This window comes from Myripristis murdjan, chromosome 2 (assembly GCF_902150065.1).
Source record: "Myripristis murdjan chromosome 2, fMyrMur1.1, whole genome shotgun sequence".
Taxonomy (NCBI): domain Eukaryota; kingdom Metazoa; phylum Chordata; class Actinopteri; order Holocentriformes; family Holocentridae; genus Myripristis; species Myripristis murdjan.
In genome coordinates this window covers 17,045,202-17,069,480 of record NC_043981.1, presented here as the reverse complement: position 1 = coordinate 17,069,480, position 24,279 = coordinate 17,045,202, and the positions used below count along the sequence as shown (strand labels likewise).

Below are 24,279 nucleotides of genomic sequence, written 5' to 3'. Positions count from 1 at the left end.
CCTGATATCCAGAAAAATGATGCCTTCACGTGCACGTTGGACGCTCGTACGTCCAACATGGGGTGTAAAAACTCGATCTGATCGGCGCTCAAGTGCTCTGGTCGGACACATCAGGTCACCATAGCAACGTGAAAGCATCAGACGTGGACAGATTTAAAAAGGTGCTTGTAACAGTTGACCTTTACAAAACTACAAACACCGAAAACATCAAAATGTTCAGATTCTGCTGCTGAAACAGAAAGAAACCAGTTTTGGCATCACATGAACATCACCATGTTTTTTTTTTTTTTTCTCATTTAAAAATAAGACTTTAAATCACAATTTAAATACAGTACAATGTGTCCAACGCGCCCCTGAAGGCACCACAATCACTTGAAGGAAACCTCTTGTCTTGACTTTCTGACTGTGTGCAGGTTTCATCATCACTCACTTTCATAACCACACGAGATTTCTGCTGAAATCTCCCAGTGAGTAACTTCAGAGTTGGAAAAAACATATTTTTCCATGTTGCAGGACAGAGTCTCGTCCATGTTGTGTTTCTGCTGAGGCTCCATCACTCTGACTCTGAGGGAAACTCTCAAACACACCGTTGTTTTACAGCTGCAGCTTCACATCAGATAGAAAACCTCTGCATGTCTTGTGCGCCATTTTATTCACATTTTCCAGGAATTCAGCTGCTCATGTTTGGGATCTTTGGAAACCTCAGGATCTCTGTTAGAATTTCAAATAAAGTCGTGTGAGTTTGAACGAAGCTCGGCCGCGCAGCAGCGACGACGAACTCGCCGACCGGACCGGACCCGACCGGACCGGCCGAGCCGTGAACCGGAGAGTCCTGCAGCCCCGCCTCACCTCCTGAGCCGAGAGGGACCCGGCTTCCTCCCATCTGCTGTGTTTGGCTGCTATTGTCCTCGCGCACACACACACACACACACACACACACACACACAGAGACACACACACACACCCCTTCCTGTTAAACACAGTGCTAAGGAGGGATTAGCAGGCTATTATCTCATTACTAGACAACAGCAAACACAGGCAGGACAGCCCCGCAGTCTCACACACACACACACACACACACACACACACACAATACAGCACAGTTACTTAAAGCAGAGCTAACGCATTCGGTTTATATTAAGAAGCATTATTTTTGTCTTTATTGAAAAGAGACACATTACAGTAGAAGACTCTGTATTAGGTAGAATTTTTCAACAACGGTACTGTACAGCCAACAAAAACTCAATAACAATAATAATAATAATAATTAGAATAACAATGACAATAAGAACAATAATGTGTCTGGATGATGATTCATAATAATAATAATAATAATAATAATAATAAACATGGATGGACTGGAGGAGTGAACAATTTACAGAAACGCAGCCGCGGGGGGAGAAAGCTCAGCGAGCGTCTTCCTCTCGGCGCGGGGTGCGTTTATAAATAGTGTGGCGACAGCCCTGTGAGGGGGGCGGGGCTTAGGGCTGCGGGCTACATGATTGGAGGATGCTGAGGTAACGCGAGACACAACGTCCGAGCCGAATCAAGCGAACATCGTCGACGGCGAGGAGGTTTTTTTTTCTTTTTTGTTGCTTTCGTTTTGTCGAGGTCTATGTACAGGGGAAGACGACGCCGCGCCTCGTTTTCGTCGGCGGCGTGCGGTCGGAAATGTGAAGTTTAGCGGACGACTGCCGGCCGAAGCTACACGAGATCGTGTTTGTACCCTCCAAACATCCTCGTCATGCTTGTTTTTTTGTGTGTTAAAGGGAAAGTTTAGCGCATTTCCGCAGGCGACTTCGACAGATATCGCGAACGAAGCGACCGACACGAGCAAAGCGGCAGGAGCGGATTTGCAACCGCAGCGCCGTGCCATCCATCGCCTTGCAGCTTTTTCCCTGCGCCTGCAAACGAAGCGACATCGCTCGCGTGTTTTTCCTGCGGCAACCGGATTCCTGTGAAGTGAGAGGAAAGGCCTATTTTTAAGGCGGCCGCTGAGAGAAAAGAGGCAAAACGGCATGAAAAAGGTCATAAAAAACAAAATAAAATCCTGTCGTGGGAGATAAGAGCGTCAACTTTTTTTGATTTTCGAGGGATCGGAGTCGGGGGTTGAGACGGACAAACCGAAGCGGACTCAGTGCATTTGTGTCATAAATAAAAGGACGTTTCAGAATAAAAGCACACGAAAACACACAAATGACTGGAAAAAATGGGGTTTTGAAACTAAAAGGTGCCGTCAGCGTCTCGGTTTATTCTTAAAACTTTCTCGCGGGAAATAAAACGCCGTCTTTCAGACAGCGTGCGAGGGGTGGGGGGGCGATGAGGGGGGGGCATGGCACGTCACAAAATAAAACGCCACCGTGACAGAAGGGGAAGGCAAACAAACTGAAGACCCGTTGAACTGTTCGCTCTCAAAAACACACTTTTTTTTTCTCTCTTTCTTCACATTTCTACAAATGGCGGTTGGAGAGTGTGTGTGTGTGTGTGTGTGTGTGGATGTGTGTGTGTGTGTGTGTGGTTAAATGGGACTATTGCAGCAGCGTCAGTGTGTGTCGGGACTGACGGAAATGGATGCAGCGGTGATCGACGCATGTGTGAGTATTGCTTGGATACACGGTCGGGTCGGCTCCTTAACCTTTGCAGCAGACGTCCGGGAGGTAAGGACGAGTCATCACACACACACACACACACACACACACACACACGGACACACACACAGAGGTAAAGGCAGAGAGGCGAGACGAGAAGGTTAAGGAGCTTCCTCTTCCTGACGGTCCTGATGCAGATCATTCGCCGACGTGTTTCACGTCCGGGTCCGAGGTCGCCGCGGTGGGAAACTCGTGTTTTTTTTGTTTTTTTTTTTCTCGTCCACAGGCTGATAAACGGCCGACGAATCTCAATCGAGCAGCCGAGTTGGTTTTTTTAGCACCTCAGGATGATTGTTGGCCGGCGTTTCGGTGATTTCTCCCGCCCGGAACGAGACGCCGCCGCCTCGACGCCGGCTCGGTTCACCACTCGGAAAAAAAAAAAAAAAACGCTTCCACTCCACACACCCGCGAGACGTCAGGATGAAAGCGAATCCGAGTTGAACAAGTCGCACCACTTCCTGCGTCCTCTAACATTTACATGACATCACCATCGAAAGAGCTTTACCGTCAACACTGCAAAAACGCAAAATCTTACCAAGATTATTTGTCTTATTTCAAGTCAAAAATGTCTTATTTCTAGTTAAAATATCTCATTACACTTAAAATATGACATGATCACCTCAGAAGTAACTTGTTTTTAGACAATTTTCACTTGTTTCGAGTGAAAATTCACTTGAATCAAGTGAAAATTTGCTTGTTTCATTGGCAAAATTTGCCAGTGGAAAAAGTGAAAATTCACTTGAAACAAGTGAAAATTAGCTAGAAACAAGAAACAAATTTTGCCAATGAAACAAGCAAATTTTCACTTGATTCAAGTGAATTTTCACTTGAAACAAGTGAAAATTGTCTAAAAACAAGTTACTTCTGAGGTGATCATGTCATATTTTAAGTGTAATGAGATATTTTGACTAGGAATAAGACATTTTTGACTTGAAATAAGACAAATAATCTTGGTAAGATTTTGCGTTTTTGCAGTGAAGCCGAGAGAGAAAAAACAGATACAAGGAGAGAGAGAGAGAGAGAGAGAGAGAGAGAGGCGTATTTACATGGAGGTTGTTTTTTTGTTTTCTTCCAGACCCAGAGAAGCCCTTCTTTCTTTATGGAGTCGCCGAGCAGACCGCCGCCTGATTGGTCGGGACAGACGTCGGCTGTACGACAGAGACGGGATGGGAGGGAGTGTGTGTGTGTGTGTGTGTGTGTGTGTGTGTGTGTGTGTGTGTGAAACCTCGTATGTACAAATAATATCGGGAATAAAGTTCAGTCTGAGCAGCTTTGGCGAGTAAAACGTCTGAACGCTGCTTTTGCTCGCAGATTTTGATTCAGTTTGATTCATAATTTGATAAATTTTAGAAACGTGGTGGGAATTATCAAACAAGCAAACGCTGAATTTTGTGATGGAAAAAACAAACAAACAAAACAACAAAAAAAACCGGCGTCCCTCCCATTTGCTCGTCTCTGATTATTCGTCATCAGTGTGATTTGTCTGTGCTGACAGCGGATTACGTGGATTGACGGGGGGGCAGATTAAAACACAGGAAGGCAGGTTCAGCTCACAGATTAAAAAAAGAAAAGAAAAAACACCTGATAAAAAAAAAAAAAAAAAAAAAAAAAAAAAGCAGAGAAATTCCCTTTTGAGTGTGGCTCCTTTCTTTAGTCTTTTGGAATTTTTTATTTTATTTTATTTTTTAAAGTTTTTTTTACTTGAGCTTGATGTTGATTTGGGCTTTGGGTCAATTCTGTTTCAGCTCAAAAATACCTTCAAAATAAAATAAAAAAAAAAGGAAATACTTGGGAAACATCACATCGATCGCCTTTCTCATTGTACATTTCTCGATTTTTATACAATTTATATAATCAATATCCAATCGACCACGGTGATTTCCAATTTACAGCTGATACCCGCTCCTGGTGCTGCTTCACATGTCGCACGTGGATTTGACAGTCTCCGGTCCCTGAGCCTGGCAATAGCTTCTGTACATTTACTAAGTGACTTTATACACCCAAAAACAGAAAATAGAAAAAAAAAAAATAGAAAAAAAAAAAGAAAAAAAAAATCCCATGTCCCATTTTGACATTTTTAACCATTGGTCCAGCAATGCACATTGTACAATACAATACAAAGGAAAGACGCTTGTTTAAATTAAAGTAGAAAAACAAAAGAAAAAAAAAAGTGTCTAGGACATGCTATCTATCACACTTTTTTTTTTTTTTTTTAAACCTCTAAGAAGTGATTTGATATCTTGGACTTTTTTTTTTTTTTTAATCCTCTTAAAACAGTTTTACATCGAGATATTTTTCACATTTAAAAAAACAAAAAAGCGTTGGCTATGAAGGGGAAGTTCACATAATTTATTTAAAAAAAAAAAACAAAAAAAAAAAACAACAACAGAGGGGGGAGGGGAGTGAGAACACTGATGTCGTGTTGACTGGATGCAGTGGGAGGCGGGTTTCGATCCGCGAGTCGAGTTCTTGGGTTGACGATGAAGGTGGCGGCGGCGGCGGCGGCGATGGCGATGATGAAGACCGCGACGCTGCGCGGCTCGCATGGCTTCCTCGAAAAGCACCTTGAGTGTGTTCGCTCCGATTCGCTGATCCTTCGCCGTGGAGCGTCCGTCCTGCCTGTTGAGCGCGTTCAAGAAGTAGATATGTTTCGGTGTGAGCGTGGGGGGGGGGGGCGTGGCTTAATGTCTAATGAGGGTTTGGCTGTTTTTGTACGACACCGCCCGCGTCCCGCCGCCGTTCTGGAGTCCTTTAGCGCTGACGGTGGACTTGGGAGGCGGGTCGTTGCCGTGGGAACTGGCCATGTAGTGTTACATTAGTGGATCAAAGGTGAGAGAGGCGTTGTCAAGGTGCGGCGGCGGTGGGTGGGCGGGGCCAAAGGTCCCTGACGGATGAGGTACGACGTCTGTAGAGCTTGAGCGTGCGTCCCGTGATTGTTCCCCCAAGAACATCTGAGGATTACGGATGAGATGACGCTGTCGTTTGAGCTTAGATGATGGCGAGCGCAGGCCCGGGCGCCGCGCCGCACACGGGGCGACGATGCACCGCACTTCCCAGCATGCTTTGGGCAGAGACCGAGGCGGGAAAGAGAAGCCGCCTCGTGATATGACACGTGGACGCTCGTGCGTTTGCGTGAGCGGCGTCACCACCGAAAACCGCCATCGTCGACATTTTCAACTGGAGTCCATGTGAGCGACTGGTGGCGGTGGTGGTGGGCGGGGCTAAGGGAGCAGGAGGCGGGGCTATAGAGTCACAACAGGAGTGCACAAGTAGTGGTTCCCAAAAAAAAAAACAGTTCGGTCAGGATTCTCCCAAACGGGATTTGTTTTTCAAAGTTTCTCAAGAGTCACGTTGATTTTTACTTTTTATTTATCTTTTTTTTTCAAATGCCTACGGAGATCCATCGGCCGAGGGCGCGGCGGTGCAGCACCGCAGGCCCTGGCGAGGGGGCGCTGTTGCACGGCGAGGCAGGGGGGGGAGGTCATATGAGAGCGGCGCTCCCGGCGCTGCTGCAGCTGTTGTTGCGGTTGGTGTTGCGGCGGGACAGGTTGGGCGTGGCCATGAGCGGGTATCGCTCGTCGGGGCAGCCGTACTGCGCCAGCGTGTCCACGCACTCCTGACTGTTGGCCTGCCGGGCGTACGCCATGGCGCTGTTGCCGTGGGCGTCCCTCGCCATCAGGTCCACGCCGTACTGATAAACGAGAGAGAGAACAGCTGGGTCAGAGCAGCATCATGTCTTTACCTTACCTGGAATCATAACACACTGTCAGCTGGACACTCTACACTCCCTCACGATGTCTTAGGTCAGCTGATCAGCTCCTCCTTGTTGTCCCAAAGAGTCATTTAAAAACACGAGGCGATCGAGCCTTTTCTGTGGCGGCGCCTAAATTATGGAACGAGCTTCCGCTAAAAATAAGGTTGTCCCCCACCCTACCTACTTTTAAATCACGTCTTAAAACTTACTTTCATTCATTGGCTTTTAACTCGGCGTGAGAGTTACGTGACCTCTGTTTCCTGTTTGTCTTTTTTTTTTTAAATCTGTTGTATGACTCTTCTCTTCTTTTAAACCTGTTTTTTATCTGTATCCTCATTTTAATCCTCATTTTCTTAACCATTGTGTCTTTTATTGTAAATTACTGTGCGGCACTTTGATAAACTTTTTATGTTTTCGAAATGTGCTATATAAATAAAGTGGATTGGATTGGATTGAACTGTCATTTATAAAATGCAATAAATGTGAAATGTGATGAAAAGCAGTTAAATTTCGGTGCTGCTTGTGGATTGGGTAATCGTGATGTGACGAGATCACAACATCTGATCTTCAGACGTGGATCTCAAAAATTGAACTGGCCGAATTGAATCCTGCATGAACTTTCTCGCCTAAATTTCTTATCTTGCTCCTTTCCAGCTGTGGGAATAAAGAACCGACTGATGCATTGTGGTCATCTGGTAGTCAAAGGCAGGGATGCACAATATTGAATTTTTTGATACGCCGATATTTTCTAACTCTTTTGCCTGCTTGCTGATGCCGTCACTGATATATGCACAAATACTTTTTTTCCACCTCACTGCAGAGAACATCAAGTCTCTCCTGTAGTGGAATTAACATTTAATTATTATACCTGCTCTTATCATGATGGACTAGGAGATCAAACTCAGAGCTTTTCAAAATGTACTCATTCACTGGGAAACAAAAGAAAACTTCTTCGGCAACACTTCACAATAAAAGTACAACAATTAACGTTAGTTAACGTTAGTTAATGCCGTAATGGTTAATTAACTGTTAGTTACTGATTATTATGGCATTTACTAATGTTAATAATATCTACAATAACCCTTAAATAACATATAAATTAATACCTTAGCATGAACAGCATTAGTACATGATTCTTAGACACATTAGTTAACGGTTAGTTAACTGTTACTTAATGTTTATTACCTGTTACTTCATGTTTATTACCTGTTACTTCATGTTTATTACACGTTACTTAATGTTTATTACACGTTACTTAATGTTTATTACCTGTTACTTCATGTTTATTACACGTTACTTCATGTTTATTACCTGTTACTTCATGTTTATTACCTGTTACTTCATGTTTATTACCTGTTACTTCATGTTTATTACACGTTACTTCATGTTTATTACCTGTTACTTCATGTTTATTACGGCAGTAACTAATGTTAATTGTTGTACTCTTATTGTTGTGTTACCACTTCTCCAACTTAGGTGATTTATTTTTATATGATATTTTCTTTCAAACAAAACGGTGAGATTCATTCTGCTTAATCAGGCTTGGATGATGCACAAGTAACTAAGGATGTGGATCTGTGAAGACTTTAATTTTTGTTTAATCTGTGTGTGCCACCATATTACTGCCTTCTTTTTGAGGCGTATTTTGGTGGTTGACAGCAGAGAAACACCAAAAGGGGCCAAATTAAGAAATAAAAGGAGTGTACTATCTGAAAAAAAAGTGCAGCTGTAGCCTAAACTCTTTCTGGTCATCTTAAGCTGCATGTAAATCTGCTCAGGTCTTATTCAAGTGTGTGTCCTCGTCTTACCCAGATGAGGAGCTGGGTGATGACGACGTTGCCCTTGCGGGAGGCCAGGTGGAGGGCGGTGCGGCCGTCGCCCTCGCCGCACGTCTCGTTGACCTGCTGCCGGGAGCCGTGGGCGAGGAGGAGGACCACGGAGCGGAGGTCCTCCTCCGCCGTGGCCCTCAGGAGCTGCTGGCCCAGCGAGAGGTCGGTGCAGGACAGGGACGCCACGAAGAGACGCTGCTCGTACTTCGCCCGGATCCAGCGCTCCCTCTCCTCCCTGGGAGGAAACAGAAGACGGTCAGAGTCCGCAGAGCTGAAGGACTCGGTTTGAAAAGACTGTTGTTAGCAGGGCTCCCACTGCGCTCCATGGATCTCCCTACTGAAGTCATAAAAATGCAAACCTTCTCCTTCCTAAAACCTAAAATGTCAAGAGGTTCATGGCATACACTCCTCAAATACAGGCTGCAAGAAATCAACCACCCGTCCACCTATCTGTCAGTTTCATCCAGTCATTTATTAATGCATCCACACACTCACCTATCCGTTTACAATTTTGAATCTTAAATGGATAAGGAGAAGCTTTGTTGAAGAAAGGACACACAATGTACAGAACAGACAACAGCGCAAATGCAAACATGGCAGCAGGAGGAAAGAGCAGATGAAACTTCAGTAACCCTCATGAGGACATGATCCTCAGGATTATTTGGGGAAAAAAATGAGGAAATGGACTAAATCTTCCAACTCTTTGTCCTCTAACTTTTACAATTTCGCCAGCAGCCGACTACTCAAACTAGCAGCCACCGCCATCCATCTAACCAGCCACATAATAATAATGTGACACGTTTCTGATTCCCGTGGTGGGAAATTCTTCCTGGATCTTGACAAACCTGGCTAAACAAGTCATTTTCTGACTGAAAACAGGCAACAAATCTTCCAAAATCCACAAATGATGGGTATAAGTAAAGAGACAGCAGGTAATAAAGTCAAGTAGAGTTTGTGCTTCATGTCTCACAGTGGACTTTTTATTTAAGAATGGCTGCTCAGATTTAAGAATGGCTTCTAATCTGGCCGATCCATCGCTCTTATAAAACGACAATCCCGTGCTCCCTAACATACATCAGCAGCTAAAATAAGACACGCGGGGGCTTCGGCACAGAGCCAGACCGACAGGGCAAAAGGCAACGGGACGGGGTCACATTGTTGGCCAATCCAGTGTCATTTACTCCTGATCTATCTAATCCAGTGCCCTGATAGCGCTAATCTCTTCCCTAATCCCTTCCATGTAAACATTGGCCCTTTCAGCCCCGCCGGGATTAGTCGAGGCTCGGATCTCCTTGGAGAGAGAGAGGGGGGGCGAGGATGGCCCAAGGGAAGAGGCAGGGAGGGCTGGCTGGGGATATTGAGCTGTCCCCCCCACCCCCCACTCCTCGTCCTCCTCCTCTTCCTCCTTAACAAAACAACACCACCTCCTCCAAGGGTCTGAGGGGGGCGGGGGGGCTCAGGAGGTCCCAGGAAATGGAGAAGGAGCCACAACAGTGACTCTCACAGGTTGATGCCTCCACCATGAAATGACTCCACTGTGTGTGTTTGTATAGGTGTGTGTGTGTGTGTGTGTGAGTCAGTGGCTAAGAAAAGGTCAGTAATTGACTCACACAGCAGGACAGAGAATGATACTGTGAGAAAAGGGAAAGAAAGACAAACGGAAGAAAGAGAAGAAAGGTGAATATCGATATACAGTGGCCCCTCGTTTATCGCAGGAGTTACGTTCTAAAAATAACCCGCAATAGGCGAAATCCGCGAAGTAGTCAGCTTTATTTTTTACAATTATTCTAGATGTTTTAAGGCTGTAAACCCCTCACTACACACTTTATACACTTTGCTCAGACAGGCATTAACATTTTCTCTCTTTTCTCTCTTGTTTAAACTCTCAAAGTTCAAACCTTCGTAGAAAAATAAGTCCAGTATTATAGAATGAACGCATTCTGTACTGTACAGGAGACACGGCACGGAGGAGATTGATTGACAATGGTCTACAGTGCCTTAGCCAATCAGGACGCAGAACACAATGCGCTGTGTAAAAAAAAAAAAAAAAAAAAAAGCATGCAAAATTGCACTAAAAAAAAAATCCGTGAAACTGCGAGGCCGCGAAAGGTGAACCGCGTTATAGCGAGGGGACAACTGTACAGTCCGACTTCTATCCGGGCTGCAGATAACTCAGCGATCTTACTGCGGCACAATTTTGCGGCAACTGTACCGGGACATTACAGGCCACACGTCCGACCTCCCCATCTTTAACGCATCCTGTCCAAATGTCCTTCAATGAGACACACACACTCCTTCACATGCAGGGCTCTTCCTGGGTCAGAGCCTCGGCGAAATGCCTGAACTGTCCGCTAAACATTTCTGTCCAAAAATGTTATGTATTGCTTTTATGAACTGTTTTTATGACTTAGTTGTAAAGCACTTTGGGTACCTTATGGTTATTGTAAAGGGCTATAGAAATAAACTTGATTTGATTTGATTTGTCCTCAGTGGTTTTGCGGCCTCTGCATGTCTGCACTCGAACCCTGCGAACGAATCGGCTCTCAGATGATTATGCATGACCCCTCCAGCGGATAAGGCCTCCATCAGGCTGAAGACGACCGGATGAATCGGGGATCCACGGTCCAGCCCGACGTCCCTCCTGATCCAGGAACTCCTGCTTCGATTCTTGCTCGTATCTTTCAAATCCAAGCAGAGTCAAGGAGCAAAGATTTTAGGACGCCATTGAGACGCTAAACTGCCTCGACCAGCGCATGTACGCAGAAGGACGTCCACAAAACCACATTTTCAACGCTGAGCAGTCCTCGGCGTTTTGTATTTCATCCAACATTATGCACAAAATAGGTCGGGTTTTACAAGTTTAAGTTATCAAAGACGTGACTCAGCTTTCTCTCATGTGGCAATCTCCATCTGGAAGCTGCGCAATTTAAAACAAAACAAAAATGATGCGCAGCAGACCAGATCGCGCTTTGCTCATGCTGCAAAATGTGGAGGAATATTACAGTTTGGATTGCCTAAACTTCCAAAAAAAGAAATACCCGCGCTTTCATTCTCTTTCTTTAATTATCAGGGTTATTATTTTAAAGTACCTGGAACAGTCTGGAGATATTAACATGTATGTAAGCCAGGGTTCCTACAGCTTGAGGACAGATTTAAGATATTTAACACATATTTAATGCCATGACAAACTACAATTCAAGATTTTACGACAACCAAAACTGACCAAACTGACCAAAACCATGTTTTAGCATTTTTTGGAAGATTGATTTAAGGGTTTAGACATTTTACTACCAATTAATGCCTTTTAAGACTCTTGAAGGATGAGCAGGAACACTGTAAAACACTAATGAACCGTAAGGAGGTGAGGATGCAGAGAGAAAGTTATGATGAGCGAGAGAAAAAAAAAAGAAGCAGAAAGTGAGAAAGAGGAGTGCCGGCCTGGTGTGGGAACCTGGCAGAATCTCATTAACTCTCTTCCTGGAGACTGGGGTGAAATGTGTGTGTGTGTGTGTGTGTGTGTGTGTGTGTGTGGTGTTGGGGGGGGTCTCAGTATGAACCCCAGTGCTCATAGAAGGGGGGGGGCGGCTAGCATCACGGAATGTCCCGGGGGCTTTTCCTTCCTGCCCCGGCCCAGGGAGAGAGTAGGGAGGCTGGGCACGGGACTACGGCCCACAGCCTCCGGACAAAGCCCTGGAGGTGTGTCTCTGTGAGTGTGAGTGTGTGTGTGTGTGTGTGTGTGAGTGTGTGTGTGTGTATAGAAGGGGTGTGTGCTCAGCAGGACCCTGGCCCTCTGTCTCGCTGTCTCCCAGAGGAGAGAGAGGAAATGCGGGGCCATGTGACCGCTCCGTCCGGGGCCCAGGGCACGCATGCCTTCCCCAGCCGCTGGAGTTGCTAAGGGCCAGGGCCGGACTGTGTGTGTGTGTGTGTGTGTGTGTGTGTGTGTGTGTGTGTGTGTGTGTGTGTGTGTACATCCACGTGCACAAGAAAACACTTCTCTATGCGGTGTGTGCATGCTGTCAATACAAATACACATAAACAAATCTGCCAATACTTTACATCTACCACACACACACACACACACACACACACACGTAAATGGCCCTGTGAGTATACATTCTATTGAATCAATAGAAACTTAACACAGACCCACTCTCTCTCTCTTTCTCTCATACACACACACACACACACACACACACCTAGTTATTACAAGTGTCTGACAGTGCTGTGAGCATGGTGGGAGGCGAGCAGACAGAAGCAGGGCACCATGGGAAAGCTACACCAGCCGAGTCAGGGGAGACACGGCGCTGTTAACAAGTCTACACCTGGTGCATGATGGGAGATAAAAGCAAACTGCGGTAAAGTCAACAGGTAACCAGGTTATTGTTTTATTTTATTTAGTTTTGGCATTTTGACGGTGAAATTCTTTATATTTTATTTTTCTAATTTTGAAAGATGTCAGTTTTTTTTCTCTATTTTTTAAATATTTTTTATTTTATGTGCTATGCTTTAAGACTTTCAGTATTTACTTTTTTTTTTTTTTTTTTTTTTTTAACTTCATCTACACAGCTTAGATTTTCCCAACTCTTACAGGCCCCTTTTCTGCTTTTTTTTCTCCCTTTTTCTCCTTTTTCTACTGGGTAAAAAAAAATACATTTCAGGTGTAATTGCAAGTGAAAGTGAAAATGTATTTATTATTTTCCCAGCGGATCGTGTGGACTTGAAGTACACGTCTTGAATGAAAAAACAGAGAGCTGTTTTAGGAGAAGTTAACTTGTGCAGCATCCACCATCTGACCTCTACTGAAACGGCTCTCACTTTTAAATATAAATGGACAGAGCCAGGCTAACAACTCCCATAGACTTCCAGTCTTTATGCTAAGCTAACACAGAATGCTACCCATAGGAGCCGAACCACAGGACGTACAGAGGTGGAGATGGTGTCCAACATCTGATCTCAGTCTGGGGAAGTTGGAAAAGGGGATTTTTCCCAAACTCCTGGGTGATGACAGGATATTGAACCATCATCGTGAATGTAATTTTTGGATTATATTGCATTGCCTCTAATGGGTTTCCAGTCTGCGGCCTGGTTGCGTGTTCAGATTGCGGTAAACAGCCACACACACTGACTCACCACGAGCTAACGACTCCTGAAATACAGAGCTCTGCAAAGTGGAGAGGGTAATTGCACTAATTAGCCACACGGAGAGTGTGTGTTTGCGCCTTTGTGTGTGTGTGTGTGCGTGTGTGTGCATGACAGTACGTGTTAACATGCGTGTACTGAATAGATGTACTCACATTTGGTGCATTTAGTTGTGTGTGTGTGTGTGTGTGTGTGTGTGTGTGTGTGTTGTTCTACTGTTTGTCTCCCTTTTCACATCCCATTAGAGAGAGCTTTATGCCCCTGCACCAAGGCATGCTGGGTAGATAATTAAGCGGCGGTCCTGGTGAGATGGCTTGTGACAGGGAAACACACTGCACACACACACACACACACACACACACACTCACCTACAGGAAATATGTCAACAGGCACCTCGAGGGGGAGAGGTGGTGTGCTCCTCTGAATGTGTGCCAAACTGTGTGTGTTTTACATGCGTGTGTGTCTCCGTGTGTGTGTGTGTGTATCGCTTCAATGAAATCCTGCAGATTACACCAGTCAGGACACACACATTTCCCAGAGCAATGAGCCTCGGATATGAAATGCCCTCGCTGACATCACCGCTTCTATTGCCTCTACTGTCTCTACTGTCTCTACTGGCTCCACAAACACAGACTGGGACGATCAGTTACAGAGCGAACGGTTATCACTGGGCTTTTCACGCTCCCATTTCAAAATTACATCCTTGTCCCGCCTTCGTTTTTTAAAAATTAGACTGGAATTTCAACACGGTGTTTAATACGATGTACACCGATAAAGGCTGGGCGATTTAAAAGAAAACTAAGCTGTATTTACTCTATATGTAAAAAAACACAAAATCTTAATCTAAGAATCAGGAATACTTTTTTAAAACTTTTTGTAATTCCCCAACTTTTACTCAACAAATTATCAGATTTATTTCTCAGACTTTCTATATCTGCAGAGGATGTAGTTTATCAAATCGAATATATATATTAGCGTTTGAAGCAGACAATAAGTAAAAATGCCTTTATGATAACTTTTATTATACCGATTAAGTTTTGTCATTTACCAGGCACTTTGTTCAGCTTTGTCTTGTTTTAGTTAAATATGTGAAATCAATGCTGAGTGAAAATATTGATCATGTTCACGAGTCTGAAGACACGACTTGCTGACTGACAACTTCATCAGCCGGTGGCGACGCGGCTCTGGTGCCGAGTGGCGTCGCGGCTCGGTCGCCGTTGGAAACGGTGGGGCGGAATGTGACTTTGTTTGGGGTCACTCAGGGACGCGCACTGGGCCCACTGCAGTTCTCTTTGCTTCGCGGAGTCGAGAGAGGAGAGGGGCTGCGATTTCCTGCCTGTTGTTTGAGCCTGGCTGACCCCGCATTGTGCGTGCCTGTTTGTGTGTGTGTGTGTGTGTGTGTGTGTGTTTGTATGTGTGTGTGGTGTAAGTGTTCCCCCTGAACGGGTGCTTTGTCCGCCTCTGTTTACATACAGCCGGGGTTTCCTGTCCGTCCAAAGCCAGAGGGTGTTTGGCCTGACCGCCCTCCACTGGACGTCCCGCCAGCTGCTCCCCTCTGTGGGGAGGAGGGCAGTGTGTGTGTGTGTGTGTGTGTGTGTGTGTGTGTAGTGGGGTTCATCTGTCCACGACCCCGTAACAGAGCGTGGACAGAGGGCTGAAAGCGAGCACACACACCCCGATAATCACACCGGTCTAATTATCATAATTACCATTGTGCCCTGCCACTGGAATACTACTGGAATAACAAATTGGACCTGAAGACGACCGAAACGCATTTGTTAAAGATATTTTAATGCACTCTAATAATTATAGTAAAGCACAGTGCTAATTAAGAAATTTTCAAAAGAAATTCTCTGCAAAAATACCTGAAAGAAATCACAAGAAGCCATCTGCTGACCGAGTTTAAAGATTTCTGCAAACAAAAAATCTGAAATAGAACGGTAATGGCCCGTCATGACAGATGTAAAAAAAAATACAGAATATAGATGAGTCGAAAATAGATGAGTAGTAGATTAGGGATAACCTGAAGGCCAGCGAAACACATCTGTAAAAGGTATCGTAATACATTATGATATCTGGAAATGGCGGCGGGGATCAGCGCTAGAAGCAAAAAACAGAGGAACACCTCAATTAATTCCGCAATTTTTTATGCAGAAATGGCTCAGGGAGATCGCGAGGGGCCACCTTTTGATCAGTTTTCTGCAAACAAACAAACATAAAAAAATGTATTTAACCCTGAAACGGACGAGTAAAGGACGATTAAAAACCAGAGACACAAAGACACGGTAAGAAAAAAAAAAAAAAAATAGACAAAAACTATATTTACGTTCGAACTCGACTCGCAGCCACGAGTGTGGAGCTCAGCCTGGAGCTATGAGCTAAGATGTATGGGCTAGCATGCCTATCATTAATTACAGTCTGGGGGGTGGGGTGCGGGGTGGGGGGGGGGTGGTCGGGGTAATGAGGGGTAGGAATGGGGTTAAGACTGACATGGTGTCAGTGGCTCTGCCTGGCCTTCTCTTCTGGCCTAATTAGCCCTCTAATTAATAGATTAATAGATGGCTAGATAGAGCGTGGATAAGAGCATCAGCTAAATGTCTGATGTGATGTATATTTAAAATGAATCACCAGCCGGTCGGACAGGCCCTCTTTAACAAGGTGAGGCGCGTTAGATCACACTAAATCTGTTTTTGGGCTTCACCTAAACCCCTCCGCCCACGCTTCGTTTTTCATCTTGAAGAGAAAGAAAGAAGAAAGAAGCAGCGGAGAGAGAGAGAGAGAGAGAAAAGAAAGAAAAGAAGGAAAGAAAGAGGAGGACAAGAGGCTGAAATCAATTAGCCTTTCCTAGCTGGTCGTTAGCTGCTCTTGGATAGGCACAGATAATTAAACGTGGGGGAGGGAGGGTGATGGGGACAGTGGAGGAGGTGGTGGTGGGGGGGGGGGCTTGGACTATAGTCAGCTATGAGACTGGACTACACTGGGAGAGAGAGAGAGAGAGAGAGAGAGAGAGAGAGAGAGAGAGAGGTAGACGGGAAATGGGCCAAGCTGATGGGACGCTGGTCTCTCATCTGAAACGCAACGCCTCAGCGATGCCATGCAGATCGAGAGAGAGAGAGAGGGAAAGAGAGAGAGAGAGAGAGAAAAGGGGGAGGGGAGCGAAAAGAGGTGGAAGAAGGGAAGCAAAAGGACAGATCAAGAGGGGGAGGAAAGGGAGGAGGGACAAAAACACGAGGAACACCTTCCTTTAATTCAGCCACGTCCACGATTTGTGAGAAACCGATGTAAAACTTGATGAGTGAAGTGATGAGTTCAATGATTCACTCAGATTATGTTTGTGTTTGATGCACGACACTGAGACATTATGATAAATTACATGATCAGTGATCAATCAAGTCTGGGTCGGGGTGCTTGTTTCTTCTTTCAAAATTTGAAAAAACACCCTTAATGTCTGTAATATCACACAAAAAGCAGCAGGGAGTTAAGAGGTATGAGATCAGTTTCAGGTAAAGTGATGTGATTTTCATTTCGGGACAGGAAGGAGACGAAAAGCTGCCGTTTATTCGTGACTTTATCTTTGTTGGAGTGGAGGAATATATATCCTTTGTATTCACAGGAGAAAGTAAAGTTGAAAAACTCAAGCGAGCTCCATCTACTTTGTGCATTTACCGAGGCAGATTTTTACCCCGGAGCTTCTAGTTGAGTAAAACACCTGCAAAAAGAAGGTGTTTCTACTTAAGAGTCGGATATTCTGACCGTCGCAAAATGAACATGCAGCTCGCCGTCTCGGGCTCCTGTCACCCGTCTGAAAGTGGGAGAGGGGTGACAGTGGCGGTGACCCTGACGACGGCGGGCTCGTGGCTGGGGAAGCCATTGACATTTCCTACTAGATTAGCTGGATGCAGATGAGTGGACCTGCCTGACTGAGAGAGAGAGAGAGAGAGAGAGAGAGAGAGAGAGAGAGAGAGAGGGAGGTGTAGAGGGGGGGGAGTAATGGGGTTTCTCCTGACCAACGCTCCGGTGGGAAGCAGAGGGAAAAAAAAAAAAAGATAAAGAAAGAGAGGGAGAGAGGTTGGATAGGTGCAGCTAGTCGGTGAGAGACAGAGAAAGAGGGATGCAGATGATCGGATGGCAGACGGCGAAGAAAGAGTGAGAAAGGACAAAGTGAACAAAAGCCAAAAGTGAGGACAGAGAAAGAGGTGGAAACAGAAACAGGAAAGACAGATGAGCAGAGAGGAGAGGAGCGAGAGAGAGAGAGTGGAGGAAAGGGAGAATTTCTCAGATACACCTCCAGTCATGCATGTCGTACCGTCTAATGGTCATTTACCGGAGACGGAGGGGTTTTAAACTCTGGGGGGGCTTCATGGTATCTTAAAACCTGTGATGCACTCGTTTCTTCTGCTTTTCCAAACCTGCGTTCACGTCCCGCCTCGCTCTCTCAGCATGTTGTGTCTGAGTTTATATTAAAAAAAGAACCGAAATGTTGTTTCCAAAATGTTAAAAACACACAAAATTGAGATTTTAATGTGAAAAAGCTGTCACTCCACGAAATCAGGCTGCTGTTTAATTTCAATACAGAAAATGCATAGTTTTACATTACAATTTGATTTAAAGAATTTTCTATGGAAAGGTCCCGACCCGAAATCTGAAGTATCTCAGGTTAGAGCGCATATGATTCCTCTGGTGAGAAGCCGATTCATTACTTTCTAAAATCACATCTTTTTAAGCATTATTTCTGAGTGCTACACAAAAACTTCTCTTCCTGCAGGAATTGCACCCTCACACTCATTTAATCGCTTTTAAATAAACTTGAGCCCCTCCGTGTGACGGCACATTTCACATTTCACTATTTCTGCGGCGTTTAACACACTCGTCCTCGGCTGGACGAGCGAGGGGCGTAAAGAGCGCCACGATAACGACGAGGCGCTCCAGCGGCCCGAACGCCGCGTTCTTCTCAACTCACTTCAGAGCTGTAAACACGCCGGGGTGAACTGCGAGGATTGGAAATAATAATAATAATAATAATAATGATGATAAAAAAAAAAAAAAAGATGGACAATGTTTCTCAAGTGATGGCCGTCTCGGCGGTGGACGGACTCAAATGTTAACCAGCCGGACGGAGCTCGCGGTGAACCCATTCAATCCGAACAAATTACCGACAAACATGAGGAGAACTCTGTTGTGGAGTTTATTTTTTTCTCCTTTTTTTTTTATTATTGTATGAGCAATTTGCCGACTGAGCCAATTAGCCGAAGGGTGGAGGGAGGGCTTCCACTTCCCTTCCCTCTCTTACCGTCAGCACACACACACTCATCTCTGCCCCCACTGGCTTCCCGCGGACGGACAAGAGCGAAGGCGGCGAGCGGGACGGCGGACAGTCACGCATGTGGAGAGCATTATTTATCTCTTCATTATTAAAACAGGGGAGGGGAGGAGGGGGGAGGACGAGGCGGGGGTTAATCTGATGACTCAGGCATAAAGAATGTGCATTTAGTTTGTGCTTTTAGCCCGCATTAGCATAACCTTGCCGCGATGACAAACGATGAATGGCCCGGTGATTGGCTCGTGTCAGCCGGCTTAATGTCAATAGTAAATTGGAGGGCTTGTTAGCCGAGTTGGGGACGCGGTTACGGGCTGCGGCGAGGCAGTCATGTACAAAATAATGTCTATTAGGACTAATTTAATCAAGGCCTCCCTTTTACAGATGAATTAGAATGTAGGGGCCAATTATTTTTCAACGTTTGCACTGGCCCTGCCTGTCAGGAGGCTCTCCCTCTCTCTGTGTGTGTGTGTGTGTGTGTGTGTGTGTGTGCGTGCGCGCTGTTTAAAATGCAGGCCGCGGGGCCGGGTCCTATCAGCAGGGGCTGTAGATAATGGCGGAGAGATGATGGCAGGCAGGATCAGCTAGTTAACCGGCACAGATGAAACGGACCTCTGCGCTCAGCTCGCCTCAATCTGCACACGCTGGATCACAGGGGGCAACACACACACACACACACACACACAGATACATGTGCGGAATCACACGTGCCCACACTTTTGTGCATGTACGTACATGGGTCCACAAAAATGCAAACGTGCAGAAACACACAGCGACATGCATGGGAGAAAACTACACAAGCAAAAACACATTTAAATACATGGACACACACAAATTCAGCTGCTTGTACAACCACACACACACACACATGCATATATACACACACACAGATATACACGCACAGGCATACACACAGGTGCAAATGCATGTGTGTTTTGAGCACCGTGTGCAGTCTGAAACATTGCACATGATGTAAAAAACAAACGCGACATGCAATATGGATTCACCTGCACACACACACACACACACACACACACACACACACACACCTATATGAACATGTGCATACACACGCACGCGCATTTAAAGCTGTGCATTAGGTCGGCTAAAGATAACCCTGTGTGCGGTTCACCATGAGATACATCACTGACTAGCTGTAATTAATATCACTGAGCATTACTTTAAATACTCCTATACCATTATCTATTACTAATGACGTTAACTCCCTGATCTGTGCTGGAAGAGCCGCAGCTGATATCCGGCGAGCTCTATGATGCGCCGTGTGTCCGTCCGAAATTACACCAGTCCAATCTGTGTTATGATCACAGAACGGGGGGGGTGAGATCTGACTGATACCGGCTCGGGTTTTATGGGGTACGAGGCAAGGCTGCCCCCTGCTCCCCCCGCCGTTCGCCTCTTACTCTGGGGGGCAATTATCCTGTGATGTGGGCCCCCTGCCCGCCCCTGCCCCGGTCCCCCCATCTGGTCCCCTGAGCCCAATCCCGCTGCCACGTCGGGGCGACCGCCGCACCTGCACCCCGGCCCAGATTAAAAGCCCCTGGTCTAATTTTAAATCTGTTAGCGCTGGCCTTTTCTTAGGGGGGAACAAGACTAATCTGTTCCCATAAAGGGCCCTTATTCTTTCCCTCTCCTGGCTCCCAGCACCGACAGACCTGCTGCTGAATTATTACTAGCCGGGCATTCGTCATGAGGGGCCCGCTGTTAAGTGCGTGGTGGGGCGGCGGGCGCTGCGATGTGCAGCCCCGCGCGCTCGTCTTTTACCCCCTGGTTCCTGCTCATTTTTCTGCTGTCTAATTAAGGTGCGGCGCCCCGGCGTCTACACATCTCTACCTCCTATTGTTCAGGCGACACATCTGCACCAACATGAACATTCCTGCTCGGGCCGTCATCTCCGACAGGGTTTCTGCAGGCATTTCAGAATAAAGTTCCTTGGCTATTCCATGACACAAATCATTTCTTGACATTGTCAGCATCTACATAGAAAAATATATATTTTTTTCTACTAGTGCACAACAATGTAATCAGGGAAATTATCATGTGGGCTGTTATTGCTTGAAAGGAACCAAGATCTACTTTTACTCAAAGTCAACAATAAAGTTTAAGTTTCCTTGGCAGTTGCAAAATCACATTTTATAGAGCATTTCTGTGAACTTATGCAGATCCAGAAAATAGTACTGTCAAATTCGACAACCTTTCTGGGTTTTCCATGTCCACTGGTACCTGATTCTTGAACAATTTGGGTTTGAAAGGAGTAGATTATCTTTAATGTCCATAATCAGACAGAATTTCACTTCGAAACAATGCACAAAGCCTACGAACGTGCACCGACGTGTGCGTATATATGCAAACAGGCAAAGATGCTGACCCTCTGTGACAGGCTGCCAAAGGTCGGAGCTTGGCAGGAAGGAAGGGTAAGAGTGCGAGGACAGAGGAGGCCCAAGGGACAGAAGCACATTGGCCGCCAACCACCTCGCCAGTCCGGTGGCCAGGAGGCCGGATTAGCAGCACTGTCACTTCCTGTCCACTCAGGCCTGCTAACGCGCTGCGTCAAAGAGTGCTTGAGCAGGCCTTGGGTGCTGGTGTTGATGCGCAACTCGACAGATAATTAAAACAATGAGCCTCGGCGCCAGGAACGGAGGGTGGAGGGTGCCGCGGCGGTGTGGCCGAGCCAGCGGACCCCTGTGGGCGCTCCAGGACGGGCGGCGTGCCCATACTTAGCAGGCCCCTCAGCGGTGGCATCAGCTGGGGAGCGGGCACCGGGCGCCCACGCCAGCTGAGGTGATGACGGCTGACCACGGGCAGCCAGAGGTTAATAGGAACGTTTAGAGGACGGCTGAGTCTTTTTGTGGTTTGCGCCGCTGAGAGAAAAACTACTTATAACAGGACGCCTGTGGCAGCGAAGCTTTGGCACGCTTGGTGTTCATCCACACTGCGACGAGCCCTCGGAGCTTCACAGTTTAGTCCCGGCCCTCGCTGTCCCCCGTCTCCACCACTGCAAGGGATGCACGTCAGGAAGTATCTTTTTTCACGATGAAGCATTACGGGGCTAACGAACGTGGCACGACATTGTATTTGCGGCAATGAGCTCAAGCCCTAAAACGATTAGCGCCGACAGCTCCTGTTTGAGCGCGCGGCCGGCCTCTTCGCGCTGACGTTAATAAGACCTGGACCAGTCGTCGCTGTGGGCAGGCGCACCAACGGGGCGCTGAGATGAAAGTGAGACAGAGAAGAAGAGGAGGAAGAGGAGGAAGATAAAGAGATGATGACAACAGTTGGAGACGGCGGGGCTCGGCCCTGTCACATATCTCATCGGACGGGGGCGGCGCCGTGGAGGCGAGGTGCGATCTCCCCGAACATAATTCCTCCCTCCGGTCCGACTGGTGCGTCGGGAGGGGAGGGGGAGGAAAAATGGAGGTGTTTAATACTGACGGCGATACTAATGCGCCTCCCTCGCTCCCTCTCTCCATCCTTCCCTTTCCTCCTCTTTTCCTCCCTTCCATCTGCTTCTCCTCCCCCTTTTTCCTCCTTTCAATCCCACCTTTCCATCCTTTCTTCTCCTCACCACCGCTGCATGTCTCAGCCTCGCCATCCCTCCCCCCCTTTCTCAATTCACCCTTTTCCTCCTCCCCTCTTCAGTGCATCCCTCCCTCCACTCCTCCTGTCTGTCCCCCCTCTTTCCTTCTCCTCCCCCCCCCCCCCTCCCCAGCCTCCAAACAGGACCTAATTGGGAGGCGAGAGTGGGGGGCCAGACCTTGACAGACAGGAGGTCAGCGTAATTGCTGCTGGCCATATTTAACATTAAGATAATCAGGCCATTAATTACCCTTTGGATCATTAAATCAGCCACTTGCAAAATGAAATTTCGGCCTCTATTACTCACTTGAGAGACCACGAGGGGAGGGCATTTTTCCATCCATCAGCCTCCCTCCCTCGTCCTCCCCCCGCTTACCAGCCGCCTGGACAAAGCGCCGGCCTTTCCCCATACCTCCGCAACCCCTCGTCCCGCTCTATTTTCCCTCTTTCCGCACCCAAAAATAAGCGCCGTTCCCTCCGATCTGGATCACTTTAATTGCCGAGGGGGCGGCGAACGCGGGGGGGAGTTTATCTTGGTACGCCGGCGCATCAGGAGTGCCAGCGCAAACAAGAGCGTTCTCTGGGATGTTTTAGCGATTTAATACACAATCCAGCATGTACGTGAGGCGTAATAAAGGGGTAATTAAATCACAGAATAATTGGAGTAAACGCATTTCGTACACATGAACATGCAGATAATGAGATATTAGGCATTAGGGCTGCACGATTAATCGGGTATGGTTGTGTAACTGTCTCGGTGGTTGAATACTGAAGCGAAAAAGAATAATCCTTTTAATCCAGTAATTATAATACCAGATCACAGGAACGGTTAGTTTCAAATACTCCGAGCATAAAATCTGATCTTGGAAATGGCTGCCTTCTGGTACTGTGCACCTAAATGGAGCTGGACTGCAAAACGCTTTGACTTTGATTTGCGTTGTTTCCTTTCTCAGAGCTCTAAATCTCCATGAAACAATTTGATTCAACTGGGAATGCACTCCAGTGTCATATAAATAAGTCAATTTTGCCGCTCGTCACCACAGATTCACGCAACACGGGCACGAAAGCTTTTCCGTCCGCTGTTGGAAACACGCGTGTTGTGTTTCTGGACGGGAATAAACAGGGGAAAAACAAAGACCCGGGTGGCTAGAACGAGCAGCGACCGCCGCCACGGCTGCACGGACAAAAGAACGGGGAAACCGCATCGACGGAGAAGCCAAGCCCCGCCCACGCCGCTTGATTGACAGGCGGTCGCTGGTGAGTGCAGTGCAGAAACACTACAATCAAGAATCTGGAGGATTACCCCTTTAATATACATGAGCAGTAAAATATTTTGACTCCTTAAATGAGCAAAACTAATACTAATAATTACAGCACATCACAAAATAATTGAACGTGCGGCCCTCTTAGCCGTCACGTGTGTGTGTGTGTGTGTGTGTGTGTATGAAACTCATATGCTTTGGTGTTTGTTGACGCCCCGCAGGCTCGAGTCTAATTTATGAGGAAAACTGAATGTAAGTGAATGTAACCCCCGTGACACGGCACACACAGTTTCTACATTTCATTTCGCCGACCGTCACTGGCAGTCCATAAAGCTGTCATAAAACCTCCACGCCTTCCTCTGCTCTGTGTGTGTGTGTGTGTGTGTGTGTGTGTGTGTGTGTGTGTGTGAGAGAGAGAGAGAGAGAGAGAGGGAGAGTGTTGGATGGAGACAGGCGGAGAGAGAACAGCGTACAAGTTAGTGAAAGAGAACGGGAGAAAGAAGAGAAGAAAGAAAATGAGGGAGGATCGGGGATGGATGATTTGGAAAAGGAGATAGAGCCAAAGAGAGAGAGAGAGAGAGAAAAGATGAGGAGAAAAAGCAGACAGAGAGAAAGATAAGAAGAGAAAGAGAGAGAGAGAGAGAGAGTGGAAGAGAAAAAAGCCAGGATTTATGGAGGGCAAACGGCAAACAGCCAGCCACTTAAGGAATGGCCTGGTAAATACTATCGACAGGAG

The 24,279-nt window shown here is 46.5% G+C and overlaps 1 protein-coding gene across 1 annotated transcript in view; it reads right to left on the bottom strand.

Moving 5' to 3' along the window:
- Nucleotides 1–3,717: 3,717 nt before the first annotated feature.
- agap1 (ArfGAP with GTPase domain, ankyrin repeat and PH domain 1) overlaps nt 3,718–24,279 on the bottom strand; it is a 263,894-nt gene continuing 243,332 nt past the window's right edge. The window contains exons 17-18 of the mRNA XM_030072935.1: nt 8,211–8,466; nt 3,718–6,339 (exon numbers count right to left, since the gene is read on the bottom strand). Of these exons, the coding sequence (XP_029928795.1) occupies nt 6,130–6,339; nt 8,211–8,466 (466 nt within the window). The 3' untranslated portion in view covers nt 3,718–6,129. The remainder of the gene's footprint in view (nt 6,340–8,210; nt 8,467–24,279) is intronic.